This window comes from Ornithodoros turicata, chromosome 7 (genome assembly GCF_037126465.1).
Source record: "Ornithodoros turicata isolate Travis chromosome 7, ASM3712646v1, whole genome shotgun sequence".
In the NCBI taxonomy this organism is placed as follows: Eukaryota; Metazoa; Arthropoda; class Arachnida; order Ixodida; family Argasidae; genus Ornithodoros; species Ornithodoros turicata.
The window spans coordinates 32,001,671-32,019,037 of NC_088207.1; the positions used below are offsets into that span (position 1 = coordinate 32,001,671).

The 17,367-nt window shown below is 47.0% G+C and overlaps 1 protein-coding gene across 3 annotated transcripts in view; it reads right to left on the minus strand.

Moving 5' to 3' along the window:
* The window catches only part of LOC135400859 (glutamate [NMDA] receptor subunit 1-like), a 249,362-nt gene that overhangs the window by 31,478 nt on the left and 200,517 nt on the right, over positions 1-17,367 (minus strand). For all 3 annotated transcript variants that reach the window (XM_064632806.1, XM_064632808.1, XM_064632807.1), the window contains exons 4-8: positions 15,473-15,601; positions 13,322-13,498; positions 9,464-9,564; positions 4,096-4,208; positions 3,839-4,013 (exon numbers count right to left, since the gene is read on the minus strand). In XM_064632806.1, coding sequence (XP_064488876.1) covers positions 3,839-4,013; positions 4,096-4,208; positions 9,464-9,564; positions 13,322-13,498; positions 15,473-15,601 — 695 coding nt within the window. The remainder of the gene's footprint in view (positions 1-3,838; positions 4,014-4,095; positions 4,209-9,463; positions 9,565-13,321; positions 13,499-15,472; positions 15,602-17,367) is intronic.

A 17,367-nucleotide genomic window follows, 5' to 3' on the forward strand; every position in this document is an offset into this window, starting at 1 on the left:
AGCTATGGGCGAACAAGGTCGCGTCCGAAAGCCACGGTCTTGAGGGCATTACGATGGTCCCTGACAGGGACGCGACCTTCGGTCCTACTTCTCTTTCAATAGGAGGCAGCGAACAAATGCCCATTCGTGGAACCCAGCCCCCCCCCCCCCCCCCTTTCCGATTTGTTTCGGTTTCACTCTGTCTACCAACGTCATAGATGACGTTTCTCGGGTAGAGGTCTATTTGATGTAATGCACGAATAGAGCAGACGGCGGATGTTGACAGCATTCCGGAATTCCCTCTCTGTAAACGTCACTCGGACAAGGCCAATCAGGTGGTGGTGGTGCTGGTGAAAGTGCTCGCCGTTGTCGGCCTCACAGAGGTGGGCAATGTTACGACTGACGCCCTGGGGGAATGTGCGTCCTGGGCCGACTTCTAAAGGAACTGGGCCGACATATGTCTGAAAACGTCCGAGGAAAACCCAGGAAAAACCCCAGACAGTACAGCCGGCACCGAGATCCGAACCCGGGACTGCCAATCAGTAGTGCCCTTTGACTCGGACAAGGCCAATCAAGGGAGCGGCAGAGAGGCCTTGGCGTCCGGCCGTCGGGCGGGAGTGATGGATGGCGTCAGCAGGTTGCGGAGGCGTCCGAGGTCGGCCCGTGGAATGCTGTTTCTGGTTAGCGTCGTGTGTGTTTGTAGAGCCAGGAGCGCGACACCGTGTTCCACGGAACACGGTCATGTCAGCACTCACACTGGTAAGCGAAAGTCGGCGTATTTACCGAGGTCTTTTCATTTGGTATATTGCAGTGCGAACGCGAAGCAGAAGACCTCGAAGACGATCACCTGCGCTGCGTTCCCATTGGTGTGCCCGGCTTACGTCATTTTGGCTGAGCTGCAGAGGGAGTGAGAATTTTTAAAAACTCGGGAAACTTGGCCAAGTATATAGACTGTGAAACCATGCCGAACATTACCGTTTCGGTCTCACACACACACACACACCTTTCCGGATGCGATACTCCCTTTAAGCACTGTAAGCTGTACTGCGTAGGCTATTCTGTGTTTGCATGTATAGCCGGCATATTCTAGAGCTGACGTTCCCAAGAACTGCTCAGATTAAAAAAAAAAGAGAATTTTATTGGTGTAAAAGGTCCCTGCGCAATCACATATGGAAAAACGCACGGGCATTTGTGGACATCACGCTACATGTCATCTGTGCTCGTTGTCCCCTTTCAAGAACTCATGTTGTTGTTGCACAACACACAGCTGCCAAACCAAACATTTACAGAGGGGCACTTCACTCCTCCTTTGAGCATGGTGATGCATGTGGAAGTGTGACGAGAGGACAAGGAAGTTCCTGAACTGTGAACTTTTTTTTTGTGTGTGCGTGCATGTGACCGTCACAGACACTGCAGAAAAACAGGAATATGTATAAACAATACACTCGTAACTTGAGCTGCGGCTACCAGCAATGGACGACACATTCGGGAATTCCGAACATATAGTGATCCCATTCCGCTATCGCGTAGGGAAAATTCAATTACGAGACGAGCGCATATTGCGTGGACGGAAATAGTTGCGGCGCAGCGTTTTGCAACCTCGTCTCCGAAACGTACTCGCAAAACCTATTTCACGCTCACCATCATAACCGTGCACTGGACTTGTAGACATGCCAATTTTTCCGTGTACAGTCTGTGACTGACTCGAGCAATGTGCCGTATTTTGGCACGTGTATAGAAAGGCCTTGCACCGTGCGTGCAAATATTGCTAAGACTAGCCGGAAAATGGACGACAGCGAAGCACGTGGCGACTTCTTAAACCAACTTCGCCAATGACTGGCAGTGTGACTTCCAATACGATTTCTCTACGTGCTGATCCAGATGACTTGCACCACAGTGGGTTTGACTACTTTTCGGATTACCATGTACTGCCAAGGATTACCAGGTACGGTGCCGCTTCGATCGGAAGCTGTTAAAGCTGTACAGGGCCGCCGCCTGCCGCGCAGGTCCAACCGTAACAGTTTGGAGAAGAACAGACAACAGGTGAGAAAGAAAGAGAATACAGCGAAGAAAGAGAAGGAAGCAGCTACAGTCGCCACAGAAACGGGTATTGTCATCCGAAGATCAGGATCGCTCTTTTGAAGCAGAAGAAGATGATCAGGATCGGAAAAGACGGCCTTACAAAGCTACCGCATTTGAAAGCGTTTGACAGAATGCCCAAACATACAGCCAATTTTTGTCATCCTTTTCGAAGGAGAAATTGTTAGCGAAAGGGAGACACGTACCCACCAAACGCAATGAATGCGTGATTTTTTAGACCCTAACAATAAGATACATTAATTTGTTACCAAAGAATGCTTTCGACCGCATCTGAGACATTGCTACCGTCCTAAAATCGACAAGACGGCCTCAGTGCACGGACCAGAAAGGACGACATACACACGTGAAAGGAGGGGGAGACGACACAACACAGCACTGAACCATGTTCAAAAGGTCAAGTAGGGGCACAGCACTTTGGTCCTTTGCACAGTATATGCGCTTACTAATCTCGGACACATTGGTGCATTCGATCAGGACCACATTCTGTGTTCTTTCTTTGCTCCTTGTTACACGGGGTCGCTCTGCATTTTCCCCTTCAATTAGTTGTTCCTTAGCGTCCAAAAGTATCGAAATTTTTGGATTTTAGTATTCAGTACCGACCAGCCCAAGTTTCAGCCGTTTTTAACATGCTGTCATCGTCTCGTGTGATATCCCGGTAGTCCACGAGTGATCACAGGATCCACCTCTGGGTTTGCCTTTTGCACGCGTGTAGAGCTGGAGTGTGCAATAGGGGACTCTGCGGCTGATACACGGACCTTACAAATCACGTTTAGCTTATAGGGAGCGTTCGAAGTATTCTGCTAGCCGTTCGCACTCTGACACAGTCACGTAGAAATCCAATTGAAATACGGCAGTCGTCGACAGTGTCGGGAATTTCAATTGTTAATGTTCTTTAATGCCTTGAGGCTTGCGTTGTGTGAGTCTTTTGTGTGTTTCAGTCTCAGAACAGCTACTTTCAGACGCACGGAATCCTCCCACAATAGTGATTGGACTAAGAATTACAAGGATTGTGTGCAGAGGAACTTAAGTTGCATTTGCAACATATGACCCGTTGCCCGCAACATATCGAACGAATGTCCGGTGGTGCACGACGACTCATTTACGCACGAAAGCGAGGGAAGAGGAATTGGCACGGGACGAGCACGCGGATTGTGCATATTTTGGACACCATATATAGAGACAATGATTGGAAGTTTTGTTGAAAGTTTAGGGCTAAGTTACGCTACTCGAAGGAGAAAAAAAAAAAAAAAAAAAAACAGTTGTAAACCATGATAGTAAGTGTCGATATATGCCGAAGTATGATTTCCACGATCTTTCCGTACACTCTTAGAAATGAACTTCACCGCATAGCACGCTCCTAGCCAACCATGATCTCGAATGATATCGTTATCTGCCCTGATTTGTTGAAAACGGGAGGAGTAGGCTTTTTTTTGTGTGTGTTTGTGACACTTGTTTTACAGTTGTCACAAAAAAAGGCGTACGCACCCCGTTTTCAACAAGTCGGGGTAGATATCGATATTATCTAGGAGCGTGAAATGCGGTGAAGTTCATTATTAAGAGTGTAGGTTTAGCTCGCATAATTACAGGAAGTTAGTCCGATTAGAGTCACTAATTAATTAAGTTAGTGACTCTAAGTCCGATAAGTAGGCAACGGAACGAGCTGCGGGTGCGTATGCGATCACACACGCACACGCACGCACGCACGCACGCACACACACACACACACATACACACACCATCTTGGTATTAGGTAACTCACCTGACTAGCTTGAGTCCCGATTCCCAGGTTCTTCCTAGCATGCTGCAGTTGAGGCTGGGCGTTGTCATCGTAGAATCCCTCTGGAGCTCCTTCAGAGCAAGGGCGATAATATTCACGCTGTCTCTGATATGAGCTCTCTCGTCCGATGCGTTCACCAGCTCGAGAGCTAATACACCTGTCACGAAACACTTGTCAGAAGGAGGACGGTCGCTGACGAACTCGCGCAATTAGTTTGGAGCATAGGGTACCGTACGCACCATCAGGCACATTGACTGCATGGAGAGCCTGTTCCGAAACGATCCAAACGTACTCGGGACTTGTCATGTTGAGGTACGTTACTTCTGAAAATATTCCCGTAGCATCTTCGGCGCTGCATGTTGCATGAACGGGTACGGTTAGACATTTTACGCAGGGAGACAAAGTAGCATTTACACGAGTTCAAGAGGCACTAAAGTGCAAAAATGTCTCCTCGCGGTATTAAAAATTCTGTTACCTTGACGACAACACAAAAGGAACGGGATTCACCGGTTGCGTCGTTCGTGACATGATCGATAGAAAAAAAAAAAAAAAAAAACGAAAAAGGAAACGCAATTGGGACACTTTCTCTCTCCTTTTTCTCAAGAATGCCGACAACGCGGAGCGCGCTCTCATTGGTCTCCGCAAACGATTTCTCCAATCATGGCGGAAGATCATTTAAGGAGACCAATCCGAGGCTTCTCCGCATTGTCGCGCTCTTTGAGAGGGAGAGAGAAAGCGTCAACTGTGTTTTTTTTTTCTTCTGTCGATCATAAATCGCGAACGGCGTCGCGAAACTTGTGCGTGCCATATAGCAAATATTAGTGGGACGTTTTAGACGAGCTGGGGCCATCGCTGTATTAGCTAAGTCTCATGATCGTTAAAGAACAAAAACATGTGGGTAAGGAAGTTCGGAAGGCTCGTTTAGAGCTGCTCCACTGTCTCTTACAGTGCACAAGAAATGTGTTATATTATCTTGGGGGGGGGGGGGGACACCGCACTCTCAGGAAAAAAGGTGTAAAAGAGTGCTAACTCCACGAGTTGCCACCGTATGCGTACGTTGCCTCCTTGCTCAAGACCACAAGGGGTGCAACTGTTAAGGGGTGTAACGTTACCACCTTCAGGGTAGGATGATAAAATCTTGCAAATCATGTGACTGTGTGCATACATATAACACAGGAGGGACGTTAAATGCGGTGTACCGTGTGTCGAGATTGGACAAACTTAATCGTCAGACCCGACCAATGTGGCGTGGCTCACGAACGCAGTTGTCTCCTGACCTAAAGCACCGAATTATTATTATTATTATTATTATTATTATTATTATTATTATTATTATTATTATTATTATTATTATTATTATTATTATTATTATTATTATTATTGTTGTTGTTGTTGTTGTTATTATTATTATATTCGATAGGTGGCATAATTACCTACTGCATATGGTGTAACTTTACAACCTTTTGGGCACAACATAGCAAGCCAGTTACTCCCCAAAAGGTGTAACGACTGTACCCTTTTTTTCTGAGAGTGTGGTGTTCGTGCGTCTTACCTTCGGATCTTTCACTTCGATTGTTAAAGTATAATCACTTGCTTTACACAACGTTTCTCAGTACACTCAGGCGGGCAATAAATACAATTTTTCGAAAAGTTAAGAGTGGTTAAATGGCTGTTTCTCGAGTGATTGCATCGCCGTATTTCAGCATTACATACGCGGTATTCATTAAGAAAACCTTAATCACACATGAACACACCATTTCTCCGCCTAATGCATTGCCATGGAGAAAGAACTAACTTAAAGAACTTTAAGGACGAACACAATGAAGCAACAATTTGTTGCCATCACGGGAAATTGCGTGCAGGCTTCAGAGTACTTTCTCATAAACTTAATAGTTTCCCCGAGAAATTGCCATGGAAAACGTCGACTGTTTTCAGTCACTGCTGTCGTACGCCATGTGAGTTACTAAAACTTGTAAACAAGGTTCTTACTCTAAGCCAAGTTTGACTTGTCTATACACCAAATTAGTATCCGATCGTATTGTTCTAGACTCGCCTGCAAGTAACTTAATACTCCGACCCGGGTATATAGCTCATTCTTGCATATTTTGACGCATTAATACGCGTGCGTGTCTTTTATCTTCGCGTATTCAGCGAATGCTCCTCCGTTCCACAGCTTTACGGCGAACAGCCTCAACAGAATATATTATACCTCAACAATGTATAATATATTGCGGCGTGCAAAAGGCATTGTCTTCCAGCCGCAAAAAGGGAGCTAATGAATAACTATTGGGCAACATGTTCCAGATATCGGTATGCGTCTGATATATCAGGGGCCCTATTCTCGTGAAGGTAATCGACTCCGATTACTTTGTGTCTCGCCTGTCATTGGTCGTTGCGTGAAGAAGGCATAAAGAACGGTGCTGTTGGTGATGAAAGAGGAGGCCGTTGTCAGCCTCACAGAGGTGGATAATGTCACGACTAGCGCTCTGAGGGAGTGTATGTTTGTGTGTGTGTGTGGGGATCAGAAATGAATGTCACTCGTCCTCAACCAGTATAGTCGAGCTCCTGATCCTGCAATCTTCGTGATAAAGTAGATATAGCATGCAGAGTGCAAGATCAAGTGCTCGACTATTGATTGAGTGCGCGTGACATTAATCACTGTCCTTCACGCCTTCTTCACGTAACGACCAATGACAAGCGAGACACAAAGTAATCGAGGTTGATTACTTTCAATAGGGCCCAGGTTCAACGTTACACGCGACCTTTAATCCTGAAGAGGCTGTGTTACATATACCGTGTATCCCACGGGATATTCGAAATGCAAGAAAAAGCAGAAGCATTCGCAATACGCAGGAATATCGGTATTGGAGTACTGCGCACATAGCAGATGACACTATCGGCCATGTCGTCTGCTACGGAATATCTTGTGACTGGGCTGCAGGATATTCCCCATGGTTAGAAGTGCACCTTGATTGCTCGCGGTCACGTGGCAGCAGAAAGCTGTGAAGTTTTATGAATCTTCTGCTGTAGTACTCTGGGGAATGTCGTTCGTATACGAACATACGCATACTGAACTAAAATCCAGGAAGTTCAGTGATCCTGCAGAGTGCTCCGCCTACCACTTTCTTCCGCCTCTTGCTACAACACTTATAAGCACAATGAAGTACACGCAGTGTGAAACTTTTAACTGTTTACTGACAGAAGCTTTCATGCAGTGCACTGCATTGATCAGACATTTCACACCTGATGAAATGCAGTCCACTGCATGGAAGCTTGTGTCAATAAACAATTGAAAGCTGTTTATTGACTTCTCTGCTTATCTACAAAACATCCCCTTGGCAGGATTAAATGTGTAAATAAATACTGTGTGCCGTTCCGCGTCAACGTGAGAGTTGCCTCACACCAGGGGCGGATCCAGACCCTCGGTTTGAGGGCGGGGGGGGGGGTTTCTTTGTCGGAGCGCGTGGTGGGGGAAGGGAGAGAGGGAAATTCAATGTATAAACTTGTAGTGCTAAAGGCACAAGACAGTACATAGAAGTGAGGGAAGACCGGCCAGCCGAACAACGGCCCGAGCTGGCCGTGCAGAAGTGTTTTATTAACCGCGCGCCTTGATCATTGGTGCGCGGGGATGATGATGGCGATGCCGCTACAAACTGAGGTTTGGGGGAGGGCGATCGCCCCCCCCCCCCCCCCTTGGATCCGCCACTGCCTCATACACGAGCACACAATGAGCAAAAAATAAGCGCGTTATCTTAGGCAGTCCCTTCCTGTAGTTCCAGATAGTTTGCACAAACGTCTCTTTGCTTTCTATATCTCGTATACAGTGTACGACATGCGAATGTAACGTCGTTTGTCAGCAGTCATGGCTCAATCACTACCTACTACTATACTAGAGACCTGGACATTCGCAAACCTTCCAGCACCGGAGCAGTAGTTCTGGCAATCGCCACTTCGCTATGAGATTGGGCGCCATAGCTAGCACTATCTGTTACCGCCTGATTTGTCGAAACCGCGGCAATGTAGTGTGGGCCGTGTTGAGAACGACGAAGAGGTACGGGAGAGAGTAGCGTGCTTAGCAACAGCCTGTGTAGCCCAGTGTAGCCGTATAGCAGACGAACGACGGTGACAATGATGATAATAGTGTACATGTCATTTCCTCTCCCCAATAATGGTATGGGGCGCTTGCAGTGGCCGCTAGCGTAACTAACCCACGACCCGGCTCTCCCATAGGTGATTGCCATTTGTCCGGGTCTCTAGTATAGACTAGGTCGTGACTCAATGCGTTCCGAGTCATGAACAAAAGCACGATAAATAGCAACGGACAAAGCCATAACTATGAGTTACCATAAGCCAGACTCACATAACTGTGAGCTAGTTACGAGCCATGCGGCGAGGTTTATGTACGTAGCCAGCAGTATAGCTGCGCATCCGTCGTAAAAATGTCATATCCGCTAGGGAAGCGGTCGACGGAAGTCCCGTATAGAGACACACACGGATGGGGTGGTAGTGTGTAATGCAAGACATATTTTGTTGCTACAGTCGAACTAGGCACATAGCAGAGGGGATGGCGGAGTTCAACGCCACGCTACGACGCTACCTCCTGCGGAGCAGTGCCTACTGTGCCCGACAGCAACGCTTCTATTTTTCACTGTTGCTCTTTGGGGACGTTTGGGGTTGTTAGGTATCGACGCCATAAATGTAGCCTGCCTCGGCTAATTCCCGTTGTTTACTCTTATGGATGTTAGGTATTGATGAGCTGGGACGTTTATGGATGTTCAGTATTGACGAACTGGGGCATTAGGTATTGCCGAGTTAGGGACGTGTAGGGATCTTGGTTGTTGACGAGGTAGGGACGTTTAGGAATCTTGGGTATTGACGAAGTAGGGACATTTTGCGGGAAATATTGACGAGCTGGGACCCTTACGGATGTTGGAACCTGCCGAGATAGAAACATTTATGGACGCTAGTTATTGATACGTCAGGGATGTTTTGGGGTTCATGAGGCATTGACGAGCTAGGACGCTTAGGGACGTCGAGTACCGCAGAGATAGGGACGTTTTAGATGCTAGTTATTGGCGAGTTAGGGAAGTTGTGGGGACATCATGTATTGAGGAGCTGGGACCCTTAGGGACGTTGGAACCTGCCAAGATAGGGACGTTTGTGAATGTTAGTTATCGATAAATTACGGACGTTTTAGGGTTATGCGGTATTGACGAGCTAGGACGCTTACGGACGTCTGGTACCGCCGAGATGAGGACGTTTATGGATGTTAGTTATTGACGGGTTAGGGACGTTTAGGGGTATTAGGTGTTGACAAGCTGGGACTCTTAGAGGCGTTGGATTCTGCCGAGATAGGGACGTTTATACATGCTAGCTATTGACGAGTTAGGGACACTCGTGCATGTACTCGAGCACTAAGGTTTTAAGCTTTTCACTATAAGCATTGCTAAGCTGCTGCTCTATGGAAATCAAGTTTGTCTAAATAGTCCATAGAATTTCAGTCACGCTTAACCAGTGGTTTGTACTCTCCCTACACATCGAATTGCCTCTCCGCTTTCCCCTAATCTACACTACGGAAGAATGAATAAAACAGGGATCAATACTCACGTAGCATAAAGAACGAATACACGGCAATGCAGCTCCTTGACCTCTTCCAGTTCTTGAAGGATGTCGGTGATTCCAGATTCGTATTCGATTACTCGTTCGAGCTGTACAAAAAAATGCACCGCGCCGTGACAACTCTGTCTAAACCGCTGCTGTCAAAATGGCAGCAGCGAGTTCAAGGCGACGTATCAGGCACACATATGCTGCAAACACAGACTTATTTACTTTCACATGCAAATGATTTCGATAAGCCAGATTTATAGAGCAGCAGTTTCCATATTTTCTTATTACACCTTACCTTACCTAGACACTTTTTTTTTTGGAAACGGCGATTCATTACTCAAAAATGAGAGCACAATTAACAACAGGAAGAAACAGGGAAATACAATATTTAGATATGAGAAGTGCGGAGGTGTTGTTGAGGTGCAGTAGGTAGGCTGAGATGGAATGTGTGATGTATTCGTCTTGTGTTGTGCGTAAACGGGATGTGACACGTTGTCCCAAGTTATGCCACCAGCTCTCGTGGCATAGTGGTTAGAATGATCGCCTTCCACGCTGTGACTGGGAGGTGACAAGGGTTCGAATCCCGACACCGGCTGTGCTGTCTGAGGTTTCCCCTGGGTCCCCTTTTCCGACGGGAAAACCCAGTTACTTTGACCCGACACGAAAGGAACGGGAGCCATCCGTTGTGTCGTTCGTGATTCATGAGCGAAAGAAGCCGCCATATACGCTTTTCCCCTCCCCTTCCTTCTCAAGTTGTCCGACAGTGCGGAGCGCGCTGTCATTGGCCTCCGCAAACGATTTGTCCAATCATCGTGAGAGGTCGCTTGAGAAGACCAATTCGAGGCCTCTCCGCATTGTCGGTCTTCTTGAGAAGGAGAGCGAAAGTGTGCATTGCGTTTTTTTTTTCCATCGATCATAAATCACGAACGACGCAACGGACGTATCCCGATCCCATCTTCACATAATGTTCCACGTGCAATCGGGTAGGGTACCGCACCACCGCGGTAAAACACCCCACCGCATCGTCATCATCTATTGTTGCTGTTGTTGTTGTTGTATCCCGTTCCTTTCGTGTTCGTGTCAAGGTAATGGCGTCTTTTATTCAGCGAGGAGAACTTTTTGGCACTTTAGTGTTCCGTTAAGCCAAGTAGTACAGCTAACGTCCTTTGTGATGCATCCTTCCTGCGCACGGACGTCAACCCCTTAATTAACCTAGCAAAGCTGCACAGTTCCGGAATATGACTGCAATGGACGCCGCAGGAAGCACATTCATTATGGCAGCGTCCGTGTAAGCGTCCTTCGTCAGTCATCACAAGAACAAAGAAATGCTCAGAGGAGCATCTACCCTTTCTCGGTTGGCGCAGGAAGCTCAGAGCCCTCGACGCGCTATCCGTCACGTCTCTGAGAGGAAACTGGCTTTCGATAGATGGCTCCTTCTATTTCGAAGTAGGTGAAAGCCTGATGGCTTCCAGCTTGTTCGCCTGATGACATTTTGAAAGCGCCTATACGTCTTGATTGAGACAAATACCGAGAGGAGAGTTACTTGTTGCTGTTTTTGATGGGCGCCAAGCGTAACTTGTTTGCCCTAAAACGAACAAACTCAGGAGAAACTTGTTCCGTTTTAAACAATTTGTTTGAAGAAAAAGAAGCATGGGAGAAGTTCCCTATACGTCGACGCCCAAGAAAAACAAAAATAGAAAGAAAATGGCTGGAAAAGAGAGAGAGAGAAAGAGACAGTGGAAGACGACGTTCCTTGATTTTTCCTTCTTATCAGGGTCTATGGGCAGGCCTGAGAGTCCGATGCATTATCGTCTAGAAGTATGGCATTATAATCCGGTGAGACCCTTGACTCAATAATCTGCACTCGTCTTCGGAGTGTATTTTTCAGCGCCGTAAAACGCGTCTGAAGAATCGATGATTTTTCTGACATTTGCGCGTGAGCGGTCTCTGGAACTCCTCTAATTCCTCGGGAGCATGATTTGATTTTCTTCTCGCCGTGCTGAGGGGGATGTGTTTTGGCAGAAATGTTTCATTTGCGTGACTCAGTTATAGGCACTGGATGCCAAGTGATACGCGGTCATACATCACGTGCTAGACGTCATCGCACGTCGGCTCGGGAAAGGGAAAGCCTGTTTTGTGACCTGCTGTGGGAGGAAAATGGCGGCAGCACTTTTGAACCGTTCTTACATTACATGTTTTCCAAATGGTCTGCATGAAAGTTTTTCAAATAAATATCTACCGAATACTATTTGAGTACATCGGTTATCTTTCGCTGTGTCTGCTTATTGTAACTATATTAGATTACTAGAACGGGCCGCCTAGATGCTGGCCGGAGCCGGCTGGCTTCTGGAGAGTGAACCTGTTGTGCTGATCCTCAGGACGCGATGTTTACAGGTTATTTCTACTTCTTGGACGTAACCTTCCTGGGGTCTTATTGATGATGTCTTTCGGAGTATAATTAGAATGAACCTTCTACAGCGTGCCATGGGAATCAAGTGTCTCGAAAAACATAGGCGTTCCAGCTCTACGGTGCTTTCAGGTATTCGCTATCTGGAGTGCTGCACGGCGCGCGTCAGTAATTTGCCAGTGGGAACAGCATTCTCCACTTTAAGACATGAGCTCTGCTGTCATCACTAGCCTCATATTTGTCGCTTTATTCACCACGCCGATCAGCAATGTTCCAACGGCGCTCTAACAACAAACTATATTTGCAATGTACAGAGCAACTAAAGCGAAACGGTGTGTGCCGAAGAACCTCTACGCATAGGGGTCTATAGATGAATACCTGCAGCAAATTAGACGTATTTATACAAGGTGTCTTTTTTTTTTTTTTTTTGATAATGTGAAGATTGAAGTGTGGCAGTCGTGGATAAAGCCAGACAGCGGCAGGAGTCGAACCCGTACATCTAAATTGCCCGTCAAGTGTACCTAACCATTACACTCTTAAAAATGAACTTCACCACGTAGCACGCTCCTAGCCGACCATCATCCAGAATGACAACGTTATTGCCCCTGATTTGTTGAAAACGAGAGGCAGAGCCTATTTTGTGATCGTTATCTACGGCATGCGCAAAATAGGCTCCGCCTTTCCTTTTTTTAACAAATCAGGGGAGAGGACGTTGTCATTCGGGATGACGGTTAGCTTGGAGCGTGTTATGTGGTGAAGTTCATTTTTAAGAGTGTACGCTACATTGGCACGTACACTCTAAAAACGGAACTTCACCGCACAGCACGCTGTGCACCAACCATTGCCATGAATGAAAGGGTTATCGCTTCTGAATCGGAGAGAAGAGAGAGGGGGGCGTACGGCTTTTTTTTGGGGGGCAATTTGGACATGTGAAAATTGCCACAAAAATGCGTACGCCCCCTTCTGTCTTCCAATCACAACCGATAAACCTATCATTCGTGGCAGTGGTTGGCGCACAGCGTGCTATGCGGTGAAGCTCTGTATTTAGAGTGTACGGCTTGCCTACAACTTGGCAAGGGATCTAATTCAACGAAAAGGACACGCGCTCACTCTCTTCACATTCCCTCTTCCATGTTCCCTTCACAACGCAGACGCGTACATCACATGACAAGGCAGCGGCATCTGGTGAACATGGTTGAAAGTAACTCCTGTGAGGCTGGAACACATTTTTTTCCAATATTTCAAGTTCTAAGGCATTTTGAGGCTTGTGTTCCATCCTCGGAACAGTTAGTTTCCATCAAGTACAAAATTACTTCCACAGAGTACTACTTTTTTCATTACTCTGCATGAGGGATGCATTGTTCCCAACAGAACCGTAGAACTGCACCGTTCCAACCTGTCCCTCATTTACTCCCTCTATCACTACAAGAGTGAAGCTTCTGACTACGAACCTTGATGCCAGCGGGGTCGGCCATGTTCTGGAAGCGTCCCAGGGTAGCCCGGCCGTCGTTATCTGAGCTGTGGATGAACACAACGCATCGGTAGCTGAGGAACTGTAACATCTTCACCCATACATCTGCCTGGTGGGAGTACGGCGGAACCGTTCGCAGAAATGTCCGGTGAAGATTCTATGTGACAAAAAAAAGAAAAATAATACTTTAGCATATGGCTTCCTCTAGAGGTGCGCGATATGCTGATAGACGATTACGTATTGACAGCCGAAGGGTACGCCAGTTGGTGTGACAAATTTACAACAGAGGGATGAGCGCTTCCTCCTGCACTCTTAAAAATGAACTTCACCGCATAGCACGCTCGCAGCCAACCATCATCTCGAATGATATCGTTATCTGCCCTAATTTGTTGATAACGGGAGGCTAGGAGCGTGCTATGCGGTGAAGTTCATTTCTAAGAGTGTGGTTGATATTGCTTGTACGCAACGCCACTAACACGATACTACGCTACGTGTCGTCGCGATTGTCTATCCTACAACCATGTTGCGGTTCAAGCACGGCACCGCCTTAAATAAGTCAGTTTGGAGGTTTAAGATAGCGCCAACTCTCCAATCTATGCCTGGAGTGCGTGCGCCAGACTGTATCGATCTTGACCAGTGCCCCAGATAACGTCAGCCTACAGGCAGAAGATACGAACTTGATTTTTCTCGGATGTCCCAGAAGGATCGCGTGACAAGCGCCAGGTTGCGTGCTCCTACCCAAACGGTCACGACATGCGAACGGCGGCGGTCATACATGCGACGGCTGACGGTCAGGCATCTTGACTCTGAGGTAGGATCAGTTTAGGGTGGACTTCCTACACTCTTAAAACAGAACTCCACCGTATAACACCCTCCTAGCCGAGCATAGTCCCGAAAGACATCCTTCGCTCCCTGATTTGTTGAAAACGGGCGGAGTACGCCCCTTTGTGACACCCGTGCCATACTGTCATTACGATAACTGCCACAAGAAGCCGTACTTTCCACAAATCAGGAGTGATAAGGATATCGTGCTGGGCAATGGTTCGCCTCCAGCGTGTCATGTGGTGAAGTTCAGGTTTAGGTTAGGTTAGGTTAGGAATGCACAGACGTCGACTGGATATGTATTTCAACTTCTTGTGCCCTTAGAATTATGTCAACAGCTAACATCCCTTCTGAACTACTTCCTATAAGCTTCTACTTCCTTTCGAAGAATCCACCTCGTAAATATTGATCTATATGTGTACTGAACGTGTACACTCTTAAAAATGAACTTCACCGCATAGCATGCTCTTAGCCAACCAACATCTCGAATGATATCGGTATCTGCCCTGATTTGCTGAAAACGACGCCTTTTTTGTGACACTTATGCTGTTTATAACTGTCACAAAAAAGGCGTACGCCTCCCGTTTTCAAGAAATCGGGTCATATAACGATATCATTCGAAACGATGGTTGGCTAGGAGCGTGCTATGCGGTGAACTTCATTTTTAAGAGTGTACAAAAAAAAAGAAAGAAAGAAAAAAAAAAACGCTATATCTCTGCGATCCCGCGTTACGAAGCAGTGGCACCCCGAAGCACGGTGCCCTGGAGGTCACGCGCTGGGCGAGCTCCTCCATGGCTCTTAACCTCCTCCACCGTTTTTGGAATGACGTTCCATGTTGGAGAAAGGACGCGCATTCTTTTCCGTTTCCATGACGATGTAAGCGATTGTAAAGAGGGAGACGGCCAGCGGACCGACTTCGGTATGATGACCTTCGGGAACTTCGGGCAAGCGCGCACACCTAAAACGTCACTTCCTGTTCGTTTGCCAATGTCTCTCGGTGCTGTTCGGCGCCACCGTCGTCGGTGGCTTGAAAAAAATGGAGGTTTAAAAACGCAATAGTAAAAAAAAAAAAAAAACCGAACGTTCAAGTGAGGAATGTGGAACTTTGCGTGTTGGCTATAGAGAGTACAACGTGTGGAACGATGCCATGCATTTAGTGGGTTGCATGTGGTTTCTCAACCCCTTTAACTTTGTGTCCCACGTTACAATCATCTCTCTGGGTATGTGCGTGCGTGCGTACAATTTAATCGAATCTAATGATTCCTTTTCTGTAATATGAATCTTTCTCTCTTTATATTATTGCACTTACCTTATCAGAAAGGGAACTATGCCGTGAGCTGATGCCGATGACAGGGACGTTGTAGAAGCCACACGTGTAGGAAACTGTGGCCGGGGACAGTTCGCCATTCACGGGGTGACTGATTACGACAGCGAATACCTGCGTAGCGAAATAAACCTCTTCAGGGACGTTTCACACTTACAAAAGAAGTTAAGCGGCGCTGTGAAGATCGCTTCACCTAGCGCCACAGAGTAATGCAGGCAAAGCACGCTTTACAGGCACAGCAGCGATATCAGGAAAGGGCCTCAAAGGCTGTGGTGTTCTCACGCTGCCTAGGCTTAGTGCCCTAGCGTATTTGGGCATAACACCAGCCCTGCTCGTGGATAATGAACGTGATAATGCTTGTAACAGAAACAATTATTTAAAACACAAAGATCGCGATGGTACGATGCCACATCATTACACGTCATATGAGGAATACATTGTACTTTTGAAGTTGTATTGCATTCTTGAAACGCGTGAAGACATCAGACACTAAACGACAAAGGGTAAGGAAGAAAGCTGGCCACATGCAATGGTAGGAACGCATCTGACCGTGTGTCTATGGACAATCACAGAGTGGAAATTTGTGAGTTGTGCACGATAACCCTACTTATGAAGACTAATAATATTAAAGAGTTTTAGTGCATCGTGCTCTGTCGCCTTTGCGTACGTCAATGATAGCGTGGTTGTTCTGTGCAATGCGCAAAGCTCTGTTTATGTATTGCGCGTGCGCAGAACCACCTACGCTATCCCTTACGTACTCAAAGGCGACAGCGTACGATATAGTAAAACTCACTAGTGTTTGTGGTTTGGCGCACGCGCAAGACACAAACAGATTTTCGCACATTGAGCAGATCCAGCACGCTATCCCTTACGTACGCGAAGGTGACAGCGTACGATATACTAAAGCTCACTAGTGTTGGTGGTTCTGCGCTCTCCGCGAAGCTCTCTTTCAGTTATGGGCGTGCGCAGAACCATCAACGCTACCCCTTACGTACGCAAAGGCGATAGCGTACGATGTACTAAAACTCTCTAGATAATACTTTACATTACAACATTGTACGTTGCGTATGAAATATCACAACACAATATAAAATACACGACATAGACTAACCGCGTTCCTTGTGGGACAACCGTGGCCACTATTGACACCGACACGGCTGGCCGTATTGACAGTGTCATATAGTGTTTATTCACCGGCTTGCCTCATTAAGGCCCCGCACACTACCGCCGGGGTCGCGTGCTGTGCCCGTGCTTCGTTTTCGTCCAGTTGTTTGTGCCTCATCAGTGCTACAGGGCACAGAGTCGCGGAGAGAAACAAAGAAACACTGAACTCCCTGGAGCGCTGGAAGCAATATAGTGCCGAAAGCATTGGAGATGTTTCGCAGCACCGGAGATACTGGCATGTCAATCTCGTTTTATTTCGTATTACGAATCAACCTCGCTGAACGACTCCGTACGCGCAATATACAGGGCCCCTCTCGAGGTGTGGGCCGAAAGTTTCCTAAATTCCTAGTTCATTTTCCTTCGAAAACTGCGCTGTAATGTTTACCTATTTGCGGTATGGCGTACATCGACGCAGCATCGTTCGAACAGCCAGCGCCACCCTTAATGAGCTTGCATAATTAGTTTAGTTAATTAATAAAAAAGGTAGGTGGTTTTAATCAGAAAATGGTAGAGTAGAGTCCTGAAGTCTGAAATCTACGAAAAGCAGAATCCGCAGCGGGCTTTTGTGCTGCAGTACGTGCTGCGGGGCAAAAGCGCAAATTATGTTTGTGTCCTGCGGAGCTCTGTTCTACATGCGGCTACTCTTTTGTCTCGCCTTTCGCTGTTTCTCAGTCTGCTGGCTGGCTGTTCCTCATTTGGTGGTGCACCCCACACTT